We start from the raw sequence: 15,071 nt of genomic DNA, 5'->3' as shown, positions 1-15,071 counted from the left end.
CATAAAGATATATGTGCTTTTAATGCAAAGAGTTAGTTCTATTAACTTCTCATTTAGACTTACTGTTGCACCCTGCAGGCTTCACACATAAGCAGGGCTTTCCTGAGATTTCTACAGGATTTCTCTGCAAGCCTATGAGCCAGCTCTGAAGGAAGATTGAGACCTTCTTTCTTGCATACAGTAGACAACACATGGCAAATCTATGAACAAGACAGTTAACAAAACTGTAGCCAAAGAGAAAAATCACCTTTTCTTAGTATCACACCCATTCACACATCTTCTACAAGCCCTTTTAATGGTAAAACTCATGAATTTGGGGTTTTTTTTGCTTTTTGTTTTTATCAGAGAAACCTTCAAGAAAAGTAAACTTACTTCATTCCAATTAATATTAAAGATCTACACTATTTCTGCTTTATAGAAAAATTTTCAAAGATGAGGGACTATTAGATGTCATAAATGAATAGTTTTACTGATAATGGTGGAAACTGTATGGTAATTATACAAGAGTAATACGGGGGGGAGGGGGAGGAGGAAGAGAACTGAAGAGAGAATGTTTTTAGATTCTCTTATTCCCTTTTCTACATACAACTAGAGACTGAAACCTCCAGCATTCCAACAGTCCTTCTTTGTACTGTTACCTGCTCCACAGATAGCTTTACTTGACTTCAGAAGATCTATGTGCAGAAGATAAACACTAAATTACTGAAGCTCAGTCTCTAAATTTATTATCCATTACAGCTTATACTACCTAAGTAGCATAAGTAGGATTAATGCATAAGTTAGAAGAACAAAAATGTTTACACTATGCAATGGCTTTGTAGTTAAAGGGGCTTCCAAGGTAAAATAAAAAGTAGAAAAAAAGGCAGTGAGTATTTAGATATTACTAAGTTTTTGGTAAAATTACACTTTAAGCAGTATTCATGCATGATATGGCAAAAAAGAATATTATGGGGCAGCTTAGTGGAGCAGTGAATAGAGCAGGAGGACCTGAGGTCAAATCTGGCCTCAGATACTTTGACATTTACTAGCTGTGTGACCTAGGGCAAGTCACTTAACACCAACTGCCCCGGCTTACCCCCCTCCAAAAAACAAACAAACCAAAAAAAAGATATTACAAATTATACTCTTTAAACTTTTCAAAAAATTTTTATATTCCATTTAACTTACATCTTCAATGCTGGGAGCAGGAACACGAACTGCAAGGCACCTACTCCGAATAGGTGGTATTACTTTTGATGTAGAATTGCAACACAGTATTAATCTGCAAGTAGACATATATTTTTCCATAGTTCTGCGTAAAGCATGCTGGGCATCTTTGGTAAGTTTGTCAACTTCAGTCAGTAAAACCACTGAAATAAGTATTTAAAAAGCAAAACGTCATCAAAATGAACTCAAAGAGAAAGTCGTGGTGTGACTTCCCCTTCTCTACCAAAGGTCAAAAAATAAACTTGTAGGGGCAATGGTTGGCAGAAAGGTACATACCATTTTCCATAGTGGCTAAGATGAAGAACTAAATATTACTCTAAGATACTATAAAAGCAGACATTATACTCTTATAGGAAAAAAGTTTTTGTCACTGAGTTAAGAGAGGTCTGTATTCTGGATTCAGTTCTGTGGCCTTAATTCATTTAACATCTCTAGACCTCAATGTACTCATCTCTAAAATTATGGGATATAAAAAGGGCGGGAGATATAGACTAAATAATTCCTAAGGTCCCTTCCTGCTTTTAATTCTATTATAAAAAAGTAATTTCAGTATTCTACAAAAAAAAAAAAAAAAGAACTTGGATACCAAGGAGAAAAATTATGTGGTGAAATATATTACTGGTTTAACCCATTATGGTACTATCTTTTTATGTTGTGATAAGAAATTATAGGTACATCAGGATACTTAATTCTATATTTTTCATTTATACCACTATCTGTGTGACAACCATAATAACATTTATTTCAAAGACATAAAAAAGCAGTAAATCAAACAAAATTCTTCCAATTAAAATGTATTATGCTTATGCTTATCTTGGTACACAGAAGGCATTTTAATTATTTTAATCTAATCTCCTGGTACTTCTAACATATTGCTACCACTTTATTCTTACCACTAAGGTATCTTAAGATTTCTCTGAGATGTCCTTACTTTCTAATACCAGCAAGGCTAATCTAATTTAAAAGGAAAAATGCCAGAAAGAGAATAGAAAATATATCAAACATATATACCTCTATTTCTCAAAACAAAAGCAGATTTCCCCCATGATTTACAACAGTAATAAATACTTCCTTCACCCATTTCCCATAGTTAATAAAAAGCCAACTTAAGTTTGTATGCTTTTTCTACTCTACAAATGGAAACATTATTATTGTACATCTTCTCTGATCCTCACAACATCCTTACAGAGTAGGTAAACCAAATACCCATTCCCATTTTACAGCAAGGAAAGGGCCTCAAGGATAAAAGGACTTGCCCAAGGTCACACATCAGTAATGAAATGTACAGTGGGGACTTCTGACTTTTGGTTCACTGTTCTTTATTAGAACATGGCACCTTGAACACTACTGACCTCTCAGTGTTCTGAGTAATTTTTCTAGTAGTACTGATAGATTTGCAAAGCTGCACTCATTTTCTCATCAGTCCATTTAGAACTAAAGCATTTATTTCTCCCAAATTAACCAGTTTAATACTAGCTAAAATTTCTGTGGTGCTTGGTGGTTTACAAAGTACTTTCCATATCTCATTCTATCTCATATATCACATCACATACTACCTCATTTGACCCACATAACCTTGTGAGGTAGAAACTATTATTATCATCTCTATTTTAAAAACAAAGAAACAGGCTCAGAGAGTTAAATAGCTTGTCCAGGATCACACAGCTAGTAACTTTGCAAAGCAGGACTTAGACTCAGATCTATCTGAGCCTAAATCTGGTTCTTTAAGCAAACCAACACTTGAATGCATGATTTTAATGGGAAAGCTTTCTTTTAAATTAGTCTTCATTCTTTTCATTTCTTTCTAATAAAGAATTGAACTCCGTCCTCTCCTCTCCACCAAAGGAAAGTCTTCATTACTGACCAATTGTAATTTTTTTTAAGGCAGTTCCATTTGGGATATGAATTGAGAAGCTTAACATTTTACTTTAAAAGGCAAACATTTTTTTTTTAAATACTATGAAAGAAAATAGGTTTCACTTTAATTCGAATAATGTACAATCATTCATAACATGCTAAAACAAAATATTAGAAGGGCTCAATCAACAAACTAACAAAACAAACAAACAGTAATCAGAAAATCTGATAGGAGATGAAGAACAGGAGCAACAACAGTTAAGAACTGGGAGGGTTTAAGAGGAGAATGCAAAGACCAGGAAGAATGCAATCACAGGTGAAGTTATGCCAACAGAAAAACTCATTCTCCTCATGGAATGTGAGCCCTGGAACCACGGCAACAGGATCCTGGGGGTAAGATGGGAGTGTGCACAGGCCTGGCTGCACACAAAGCGGTCAGCAACTACTGCAGAAGGATACCACCCCAACTGTCCTCTGCATTGATACTCTAGGATAAAGACCCATTCACCCTGCCCTAGTTTGGATTTTGCTTAGGGTTCTGGTTAAGAAGGTCCCATGACTAATGACATCACATTTTCATGTGTTGGCATATTATCAATAAACATTTGCTGACTTTGGTTATAAACAACATTTTCTCATATTCTCACAGAAAAGACCAGAGACAAACAACAAAGATGGTCCAAAGGAGCATGCATAGTGTGAGTGCACATAAGCAACAGGCTACAGTAAATCAAAGCAAAAGTATAGCAAATGTTATTTTAAAACATAAATAATGCGTGTATTTATTTGAATTAGAAGTTAGCTAGGATACAGGATAGTATTTGTGCTCCTTTTTTTTAAACTAATAAGATGTTATGAAGCAAGGTACAATATGTAGAGTTCTTTGTAAACTTTAAGGTACATGTTAGCTGCCAGTTATTATTTTTTCTTCATTGTTTTTCAACAAGTCCCTAGCAAGAAGCCTAAAAATAACAAAACACAGATAATAATGAATTTTTAAAAATTGTTCTCAACTTTATTAAATTTCCCATGACATTTTATCTTTTACATAGAATGTTCTGCCTCGATTTTAAATAACACATTTCTCACTCCCATGGCTGGTTTCGGGGAGGAGATTTTATTTTTTAATATTATCTTCAATTTTATGTACCTTTAAATTCTCTTTGGGTGCTTGTCTCAAGTTGCTGAGATTGTGCCACTGTTTTCAAGAGTTCCTGAATTACAACTCGGTCACTATTTCCAGCATCACTATACAAAACAAAAACACATTGAAAGGATAACTCAACAATTATTTTTAATTGGTTAATTTAACAAAATTATTAAGATTTCCTCCTCAGTCCTTCCTCACTTTTGTAAAAATAGAGTACTGTTTTCTAACATGGGGCATATGTCACAACCACTGAAATACAGAAGAAAATGTTAGAATTTCCATTTATATTTATTTCTTATTTTAAAACTAAGAAAGTAAGCTTTACTAGTATTTAATATACAGATTAACACTGCAGTCATCACTCAGGCTATCTTTCAAATGGTCACATCACATACAGCAAATGAAGTATCCTGAGGGAAAAATAAGAGTTCAACAATGCAGAGGATTTGACAGTCATACCCACATTCATTCATTTTAGAATATTATATTACAATTTACTTGTGAACACTGAAATGGATTTACAGATATTTCAAGTTTTAACTACATTATCCCTGATAAAATGGACAAGAGGCTTAAAAGGATTCCTGCTTAGAAAATATGGGTTGAAGAATATACTAAGAATGAGGGTACACTCCAAGAACAACAACAAAAAAAGAAAGAGCTGACATTTCTATATCTATACTAACCAATCAGCCACATTATAAAGAACAAAGACTAATCAGATCTGATAAAAAGAAATTCAAACTTGAAAATTATCAAGATTATTTTAAATAAGGATTTACCACCAAATTGCTAAAGATGAACCTCACTCTAAGTATATATTATGCCTTGAGATATGGGTTAATGAGAAATTGAAGCCACCACCCATTAGCAAGATATTTTAAAATGTTTCTGCTAATGAAAAAGCCACCTACAAAATGAACAAAAAAACACACACACAAAAAAAACCCTCTCATTTGCGCACAAATGGAAATAGATTTAGCATAATTAAAAATCTTACAAATAAAGAGTCTGAGTGAGTTTTGAAATGTTTGTTGAAAATATAAAACTGCAATAACTTTTGGTTAATTTGTAAAAATCAAATGATTGACATCAGGAAAGAAGAAAACTTACTAGGTGAATTTTTTTTTTTTTTTGGCTTTTTGCAGGGGGGAAGGCAGGGCTATTGGGATTAAGTGACTTGCCCAAGGTCACGTGGCTGGTAAGTGTTAAGTGTCTGAGGCCACATTTGAACTCAGGTCCTCCTGACTACAGTGCTGGTGCTCTATTCACTGTACCACCTATGCACCCCCAGGTGAATTTTCAATCAAAAAAAAAAAATCTTTGCCTAATTAATGCACAAATTGAAAATGAGTATCATGATTTAGGAAACTCGTCATGATATACTTTTTCCACTTGGATCTATCATCTTTGTGAGGTATCTTTTCCAATAATGACAGTCATTAAAACCAATTACTGAAATAAACCAAACTTAAAATCAAACCTTCAAATCATTATATGTGCTAATCAAACATTTTCAAAAAATGAAGCATTTTCAATCATATTCTCACTAAAAATAGTATGTTTTAGTGAGAGCAAAAAAAGTTTTTCATACCACTAAAAAATTGAGAAAACCTTATCTGAATCTTTTTTTTTGTTTTGTAATACATGTAATATGTGTCTGGAATTTATAAATACAATACACACTGTGCACAAAAAATTTTTACTAACAAAGGCAGTTTGGAGACCACTGGTATAGAAAGTGGAGGTACAGCAATGACATCTGATTGAAAATATTAAAGAGATTCCTTTTAGTCATTTCTATAAAAAGAAGAGCACCAGACTCATCATCCAGAACATGCCAATGTTTCTACAGGAAGATGAGATTCAATTTGCACCATTCCATTTTCCAGAAACTTAATCTGTTGTAAATTCTAACATGTGCTGTATTTTGCAAATGTATTCTCAGAAAAGCAAAAGCATTCAGGAGTTACTAAACTATATTCATGAACAAATATAAATAATTTTTTGAATAGTCACCATTTTAAACTAATCATACCTTTTATTTTCTTCATCTGTAAAAACAATCAAGGTAGTTACTTTTAAGTTTAGAAACCTAGATGCATAATTTTTTCTAGCAATTGCTTTTCCCTTTTCTGATATTACTAATTATTTTAAAAACACTATGTTGATAAGAAATTTTTTTTCACACACACACACTCATACACATGAACCTCACTCCTAGCACTGTGCCTGGTACATAAGAGGAATTAAATAAATGTGTATTGACTGTTTTATTGACTAACCTATATAAAGTACAATTTGGCATGAAGCAGAGCTACCCTGCACCCTATTCAAGGGAAATGAGTTACTAAAACACAAAAATAATTTCATTCTAAGGCTCTTTTACCTATGAGGCAGTCACATGGTAGAGTATTTTTCTCCAAACATAGGACCATTCCTGTTTCCGTGCCTTTCCTCTTACTGTCTGCAAAGTAAACCTCTTTGCCAATCTAAATCCAACACCCAAACTAACTAGCCTCAACTCATCTTTCATGTGTGAAGTTACTTTTTCAAATTCAAGTATAAAATTACATGCCTACACATGTATATATCTTACAAAACAAACAAAAAAATATCAATGTCTCTTGTTATTTACAAAATTGTTGTTTGTTCTTCATTTCTGAAGAACACCAGTGACATCATGCGTGAAATCTTAACTCCTTTGTGAACTAAATTTAAGTAAAGCAAAGTTGCATAAAGTTAACAGTCTCACTCTCTCTTCGAAAGTTACTGAAGTCCAGTGGCAAGACAAAAGTCAAGATGACTGGTGATGGCCCAGGATGCAGTGGATGATCTCAGTGTCCTGACCAAGCTCTAAGCACTCCATAGTGTCTGCTTCAGCCACCTTCATGGCCACTGGAACAAACTGTTCTCAACCACCCATTCCATGTATGTGTGGGAATGGGGCGGGGGGGGGGGAGGGAAGGGGGAAGTCTTCACAAGTGTGGGCCAGATATCCTCCTAACTCACCCATAGATTTAAGGCCCATCAGTTACCCTCAAACTGGTTTAGCCTGTCTGCTGAGACAGTCTACCGGAGTGTGGCTGCTGCATATGCTATAGCTTTTTTTTTTAAAGATCTTAATCATACCCATTTAACAATAAAACCAAAAAATGATACTACAGATACTAATATGTTAAACCAAATGCATAAATGATAAAACACGATATACATGTAAACCTAAGTCACACTTTCCCACCAATGTATTTAGCATCTACAGTGAAGTATAGACATACATTGACATGGACCTGGTAGGAAACATGCTATAGCTTCTTGGAACCACAAAGTGAGAGCTGAGTGCCAGGCAGACCCCAAAGGTGAGCAAGTAGCCTTGAAAAGGGTTCTGCAAGCCCTTAAACCAGAGGTGTTAGTCTTCCCTAAATATCCCATATACCCCATTTCTAGAGTAATCTAATTTTTAAAGTACTGACACATATATCATCTCATTTGATACTTAAAATAAGCTAGTTAAGTAAATATAGAAGGCATTGTTATTCCTTACAAGCTTCAAGTATTTAAAGGTAGGAACCCTACTTTATGATCTTTTACTCTACTCTAGCAGCTAATGTAGACTATTGCACATAGTATGAGCTAAAAAAAAATGCTGAATGAATACTCATTTTATACCGACAAGAGATGTGCAGAGAAGTTAGGACAACTATCTAAGATCAAAATTAATCAACCAACAAACATTTGTTAAGATGTAGGGATACAAAGACAAAAGTGAAACTTTCCCAGTCATCAAAGAGCTTACATTCTAACAGTGGAGACTGTTAATGTGTGTGTGTGTGTGTGTGTGTGTGTGTGTGTGTGTGTGTGAGTGTTAAGGGAATACACTAGTTGTTGGGGGAATCAAGAAAGTCTTCATGTAAAAGGCAATCCTTAGGTCCTTTCAATAATGGAAGATAGTGTGTCTTCTCAAAGCTAATCATCTCTAGCTCTTTTAATCAATCCTTGTAATATAGTTTTGATTCTTGGGACCATATTGATAAGGGCTGAATGGTTGACTTTCATTCATGTTTCCATCACTGAAAGGTGACAGAGATGGGTTAACTCATCAGATTAATTAGGATTGTTTTAGTGTTAACCATTTTAATTTTTTTATTATTACTTATTTTTATTATCATTGCGTAAATTATGAATGTCTCAACTTCTCTTCCAATCAGACCTATTCTCTCATTTTCCTTTCATGATCCATGGTCATTGCCACTTGCTCATTTGCCAGTGCTGTCCTTCCTGCTTAGAATGCTTTCCCTCCTCCATCTCTTATGATTATCTGAATGTTACCCAACTATCAAACATTCCCTTGCCTCCTGACCACAATAACCTATGTTTTTGTAGAATTCCTTTTGCAGTTCATGGAGTTAGGAATATATAGTTTAGCACCTAAGTGTTCACTCCAAAATAATATAAGCTACGCAAGAGTACAAAATAGATCTTAGATTTTTCTGTCCTTTTCAGGAATGTTTAACCTGGGGCCTATGAATGTCTTTTTTTAATATATTGATAATTTTATTTCAATAGTATTGGTTTCCTTTATAATCTTCTGATTTAAATATATGTATTTAAAAACACTATTATGAGAAAGGGTCCATAGACTTCACGAGATTTCCAAGGAGGCCATGACACACAAAAAGGTTAAGAACCTTACTCTACAGCATTGAATACCACTCCAAACATATAGCAAATACTCAAATGTTGGTCAATTTATTTCTACTTACATGGAAATTTCCATTCCCTAAAATAGACTGGAGGAGGGCAGTAAAAATAAACTTGTTCACTAATTCAATTTCAGATTTTATATATTCCCATAAGCCATATTTCAAACTTTAGACAGCACTCTCTAGTCAAATCTCCAAACAGATAATTTAATTCAATACAAAAACTATTTTAGAGCTCAACATATGATGAATGCTCTATAAAGCATTTTGCCCTGTGGAAGAAAAGCTAAATGTTTATTTATATCATGTAATATATCAGTAACATTCACTAAATGACATTAATCTATTCATGGTCACTTTTATTTCAAGTTGCACACATTCTATCTTTAAAAAAAACCTACCTTTGAAGACAGTGAGAGAATGCAGAAGGTAGTAATTGACCTACAAATCAAATCATTTAGCAAATAATGTTATAAATGAATGGCCATTCATTAATAACTTACCTAGGGTTGACTTCCAGATGGTAATTACTTGCAATTGTGCTGATTTCAATTTTCTTTTTAGAAGGGGTCTGTGTAGAAAAAAATATATATATTAAATATATTTCATAGATTAACTTTTAGATTAAGGACAGGAATTATTCGCTAGTTGCTAGTGTTATGATATAAAATATCCAGTTTAGGAGTAGCTAACCCAAACCATTCCAAATATATATTTAATCAACATGTACTCTACCAACTTTATAGAGTTGTTATGAGAAAATAAAGGGCCAGGGATTAGTATATTATTACTCCTTTCATATACCTCAATCAGTTCAATTCAAGTACTCACTTAATAACATGAAAGGTGATATGGTTGAATGTATAATTTTATACTTGGGTTGATAAAATAACTTCACACATCCAAGATGAGTTGAGGCTGGTTGGCAGTTTATTTGAAAATGATCTCAAGTTTTAGTGGATTTCATTTAACCATCAGTTACTCTACTGGGTTTCAAGGACGACTGCACCAGAATAAATTCATCACCTGAAATCTCATCATCTGGGAGGCACCTTCTAATTCATTCCCTCAGCTCCCTCCCCCCAAGGCTTAGAGCAATGAAATCCTTCCAAGGCCTTTCTCCATAAAGGTTTCAGACTTTTCCAGCTAACTTCATTTCACATCAACGGCTCTGCTTGGTTTTGACCACAGGAACGTTTTGTGTTGTGTTCCCCCATTAGATGGTAAGCTCTTTGAAGGACAGGTACTATCTTTCTCATTTGTTACCTCTGACACTTAGACTAGTACCTGGCACACATAGCAGGCTCTTAAATGTTTACTGACTGACTGAATATAAGCTTAACAGGAGTCAACTGTGAGACGTCGTTGAGTTGTATATGACCCCACTTGGGGTTTTTTTAGCTAAGACACTCCAGTGGTTTGCCATTTCCTTCTCTAGCTCATTTTACACATGAGGAAATTGAAGCAAACAGGGTTAAATGATTTGCCCAAGGTCACACTGCTAGTAAATATCTGAGACCAGATCTAAACTCATGAAGACGAGTCTTCCTGACTCCAGGCCCAATATTCTATCCACTATGCCACCTAACTGCTCCAACAGTGACATAGAAATAGCCAAAATAGTGCATATGCTCTTAGGCTACATCAAGGGAAATATAATTGTACATGAAGTGATAATACCACTATACTCTGTCCTAATCAAAGTACACTTAAGTTTAATGTGTTCCATGATAAATAACAGTGTCTTTTGGGTTCGGAGTCAAGATGGCGGAGTAGAAGCTGGACCTCTTTGTGGTTCCGGCTTCCACCTTCCCCAGTCAATGTAAAAGGGGACTCTAAACAAACTTTGGAGCTGCAGAACCCACAAAATGACACAGAGAAGCTAACCTCCCACTAAGGACAGGCCAGCAGGAATCGGCCAGTACAGCTCTCTAGGAGCCAAGCCCAGACCCCCCTGAGCCAGAGGTTTTAGCCCCAGGGAGGGCCTGACCAGCCAAGTAGGCCAGAGGGACTCCAGATCAGCAGCAGCTATGGCCATTTCCAGATTCATCAACACATAGATGCGAAGGACAAAGTGACGGGTCAGTGCAGTCTGGACTTTGGGACCAGTAGTTGGGAGTGCATCAGCTTTTGCCCCCAGGGCCAGAAGCCACTGAGAAACTGCTGAGACGCCGCCGGCACCACATTGCAGCTTCAGCACCTGGCCTGCAGAGTGTAGGGGGACCTAACACCAGTCTGAGGGGTAATTGCTCTTGCTTTAACCTGCTTGGATCTGGATTGCGGTCTAGGGTGGAAGTTCTGGGGTGCGTGACCAGTTTGCCAGAGGGTGTGGAGGTCTCAGAGAAAGTACCCAACTAATAGCTCCAGCAGCTGAGAAAACCCCAGCGTTTGGGAAAAAAGCTCCCCTGTCTGGTGGCAGAGTCCTACTGTGGCAAAAAGCCCAGGGGTTAAGTGAGTGAGGGGAGACATGAACAGACAAAGGAAGCAAAACAAACAGAGGACTCCAACATTAGACTCCTATTTTGGGGACAAAAAGGAGCAAAGCATGGAACAAGAGGAAGACAGTGAAGTCAGAACTCCTGCACCAAAAGAGTCAAAGGAAAATACGAGCTGGTTACAGGCCATAGAGGACCTTAAGAAGCAGATAAGAGAAGTGGAGGAAAAATTGGGAAGAGAAATGAGAACAATGCAAGAAAATTACAAACTGAGAGTCAACAGCCTGACTGAGGAAAATCACACCTTAAAAAACAGACTGACTCAATTGGCAAAAGAGGCTCAAAAAGGCAATGAGGAGCAGGAATGCCTTGAAAAGTCGAATTTGCCAGATGGAAAAAGAATCTCAAAAGCTCAATGAGGAGAACCGTTCCCTCGGATTTAGATTGGGGCAAAGGGAAGCTAGTGACTTTAAGAGATGCTAAACAGATCCAAACAAATGAAAGAATAGAAGGCAATGTGAAATATCTCATGGGAAAAACCACTGACCTGGAAAATAGATCCAGGAGAGATAATTTAAAAATTATTGGACAACCTGAAAGCCATGATCAGGGAAAGAACCTAGAAATCATCCGAAAAGAAATTCTCAAGGAAAACTGCCCAGATGTTATAGAACCAGAAGGCAAAATAGAAGTTGAAAGAATCCACCAATCACCTCCTAAAAGAGATCCCAAAAAGAAAACTCCTAGGAATATTATAGCCAGGTTCCGGAATTCCCAGATCAAGGAGAGAATATTATGAGCAGCCAGGAAGAAACAATCTGAATATTGTCGAAACACAATCAGGATAACACAGGATCTGGCAGCTTCTACACTGAGGGACTGAAGGGCCTGGAATAGGATATTCCGAAGGGCAGAGGAGCTGGGATTAAAACCAAGAATCACCTACCCAGCAAAACTGAGTATCATTTTTCAGGAGAAAATATTGTCATTCAGTGGAATAGAGGACTTTCAAGCATTCTTAATGAAAAAACCAGAGTTGAATAGAAAATTTGACATCCAGATACAAGAAGCAAGAGAAGCTTGAGAAGGTCAACAGGGAAAAGAAATCATAAGCCACTGATCAAACTTGAACTATTAACAATACTACATGGAAAACGATAATTGTAATTGATGAAACTTTTCTCAGTATGAAAATAGTTGAAGGGAATAGAAATATATATATATATATAATATATAAAAATATGTGTCTATTTCGGAGGGTATATGGGCATATGAATACTTGTGTGAATGTGTGTATATATGCTTACAGGTATACATACATAGATAGAGGGCACAGGACCAATTTAACAGGAAAGAATGATACTTAAAAGGGGAAATTAAGAGGTGAGAGAGGAATATAATGAGAGGAGATGGAGAGAGACAGAATGGGGTAAACTATCTCATAAAGAAGAGACAAGGGTAAAGGGTTACAATGGAGGGGAAGAATAGGAAGGCAAAAGGGAATGGGTCAACCTTATTCTCACTGAATTTGGCTGGGGTGAGTAGGGGGGAAGGGGATGAGAGGGGGTATGATGAAAGGGAGGGCAGACTTGGGGGAAGGGAAGCACTCACTTTTGAAAAGGGATGGGTTCAAAGTAGAGAACAGAACAAGTGGGTGGTGGGATAGGAGGGAGGGAAATATAGTCAGTCTTTTACAATATATCTACTATGTTAATGTTTTGCATTAGCTACACATGTACAATCTATACTGAACTGCTTATCTTCCCAGTAAGGGTGGGTGACAAGGGAGGAAGGGAATGAAACTGGAATTCAAAGTTTTAAAATCAAATTTTGTATATAATTTTAAATGCCTATTTGTAGGCATTTTAGGTGGAGAGATTAGATTTGATTGTTTGGGTCCAGGACAAAATAGGGTAGAATAAGTGACTCTGCAATAGCAGATTTCAACTCACTGTAAGGAAAAACTTCCTTATAACTAGAGCTGTACAAACATGCAGTTGGTCATTACTTGCTAGAGATTTTCAAGCAAAGGGTGGATGACCATTTTGGACATATAAAAGGCAGATTCTTATTCACATGGTGTTTAACATTTATACGGACAAAGGATAATAAAAATAACTGGCATTTATATCACACTTAAAAATTGCAAAGAACTTTTTATTATTTCACTTAATCCTAGCAACCACCTGCATACCCAGGATGGCTGCTAGCACAGGTTCTATGATCTGCTTTAGTAGGAAAGATAGCTGTTTAAGGGATCAACAATCTTATTTAATTATATTCACTGGTTCTGGGGGAAAGTCAGCACCCTGAACTTCAAAGAAAATACAAGGAGAGAAATAAAGACCAACAGAGAGGACTCTGACTGCCTGAATCAAAGCAATATTGCTATACGTTTTACATACATCCCTGGACTTCAAGAGCCTTTACATCAGAGTAGTCAGGGAGCTCTGAACATATAATCACTCAGAATCCTGACCAGGGAATCACAAGATCCTTCTCATAAGCAAACCCCCCAAAGCAATATCAACTCAGAGTATATATACACTTCTCAAAGCCTTAAGGCAAAAGGCATCACAACCCTCTTGACTCATTAATCAGAAATTGGCAAAAGGTGTGAAAACCTCCCTACAGCAAGTCTTCCCTAAGCAAGTTTCCCTTAATGGGCTCCAGGTGAGGTCTATTAATGTGCAAGGAAGATCTTAAATCCTATTAACATTATACCACCATGAAGGCTAAGTGCTAAGATTGTTCTCATTCTACAGATGGAGAAACTATTAATTATACAGAGGTAATCACAAAGAAATCACATGTCTTACTAGCAAGAATCAAAACTAGGTTTTCAACAATTGAGAGAATTAGAGAAGGCTCCATAAAGAAGATGGCATCTAGCTGAGCCTTAACAATGTCCAGCAGATATCCAGCTGAAGATCACCTTAGAGCCAGATATGTAGATTTGGAAGTCACTCCTGTAAAGAGCATAGACCATTCATGGGAACTTCTCCTGAGAGAAAACATACAGAAAAAAGATACGAGAACCCAGAACAAAATCTTGGGAGTGACCCATAAGAACGTGATGGGAAATGGATGAGGACCAGGCCAATGAGATTAACAGGGACCAGTAATACCAGTAGAAGAGCCAGGACTTAATGTCTCAAGGGAAGAGAAGTTTCCCAAAGGAAAACTGTACTTGGGAGTGTCAAAATCTGTAAGTCAAGGAAAATAAAGACAGGAAAAAAAGCCATCAGATTTAGCAGCTAATAAATAGACCACTGGCAATAGATTACTTTAATAAAGAAGTTTCAGAAGAGTGGTAGGGTTGAAAGCCACATTTCAAGGAAACTGAGATGTGGGTGAAGAAGGGGAGAAATGTCTCCATAACTACAGGCTGTTCTGCCATGGCATGCCCTCCCCTCCTCGCCTTATCTCTTATGATATGTAAGGGGCCTTCAAAGCTTAGCTCAAATGCTATCTCCTATATGAAATTTTTTCTGAAGACCCCCCAAAAAGTTTTAGTCACCTTTCTTCCAAAAATATTATTCCATACATATGCTTTACTTATGCATAAGTGTACATGTTTTATCCTCTGACAGAATGTAAACTACCCTTGAGGCTGGGAAGAGATGTTTTTGTCTTTTGCCATGGGAACACACACACACATACACACACACACACACACACTCTCTCTCTCTCTCTCTCTCTCTCTCTCTCTCTCTCTCT

At 36.4% G+C, this 15,071-nt stretch overlaps 1 protein-coding gene across 1 annotated transcript in view; it reads right to left on the bottom strand.

Annotated features, from left to right (window-relative positions):
• The window catches only part of RFC3 (replication factor C subunit 3), a 41,049-nt gene that overhangs the window by 14,474 nt on the left and 11,504 nt on the right, over positions 1 to 15,071 (bottom strand). Inside the window, exons 3-6 of the mRNA XM_069080336.1 lie at positions 9,420 to 9,487; positions 4,214 to 4,311; positions 1,168 to 1,349; positions 64 to 200 (exon numbers count right to left, since the gene is read on the bottom strand). Of these exons, the coding sequence (XP_068936437.1) occupies positions 64 to 200; positions 1,168 to 1,349; positions 4,214 to 4,311; positions 9,420 to 9,487 (485 nt within the window). The remainder of the gene's footprint in view (positions 1 to 63; positions 201 to 1,167; positions 1,350 to 4,213; positions 4,312 to 9,419; positions 9,488 to 15,071) is intronic.

Source organism: Petaurus breviceps, unplaced genomic scaffold (genome assembly GCF_028583685.1).
Source record: "Petaurus breviceps papuanus isolate PSGF00001 unplaced genomic scaffold, PetGlider_PUasm1.0 91133, whole genome shotgun sequence".
Lineage (NCBI taxonomy): Eukaryota > Metazoa > Chordata > Mammalia > Diprotodontia > Petauridae > Petaurus > Petaurus breviceps.
This window is presented reverse-complemented; position numbering and strand designations above follow the sequence as displayed.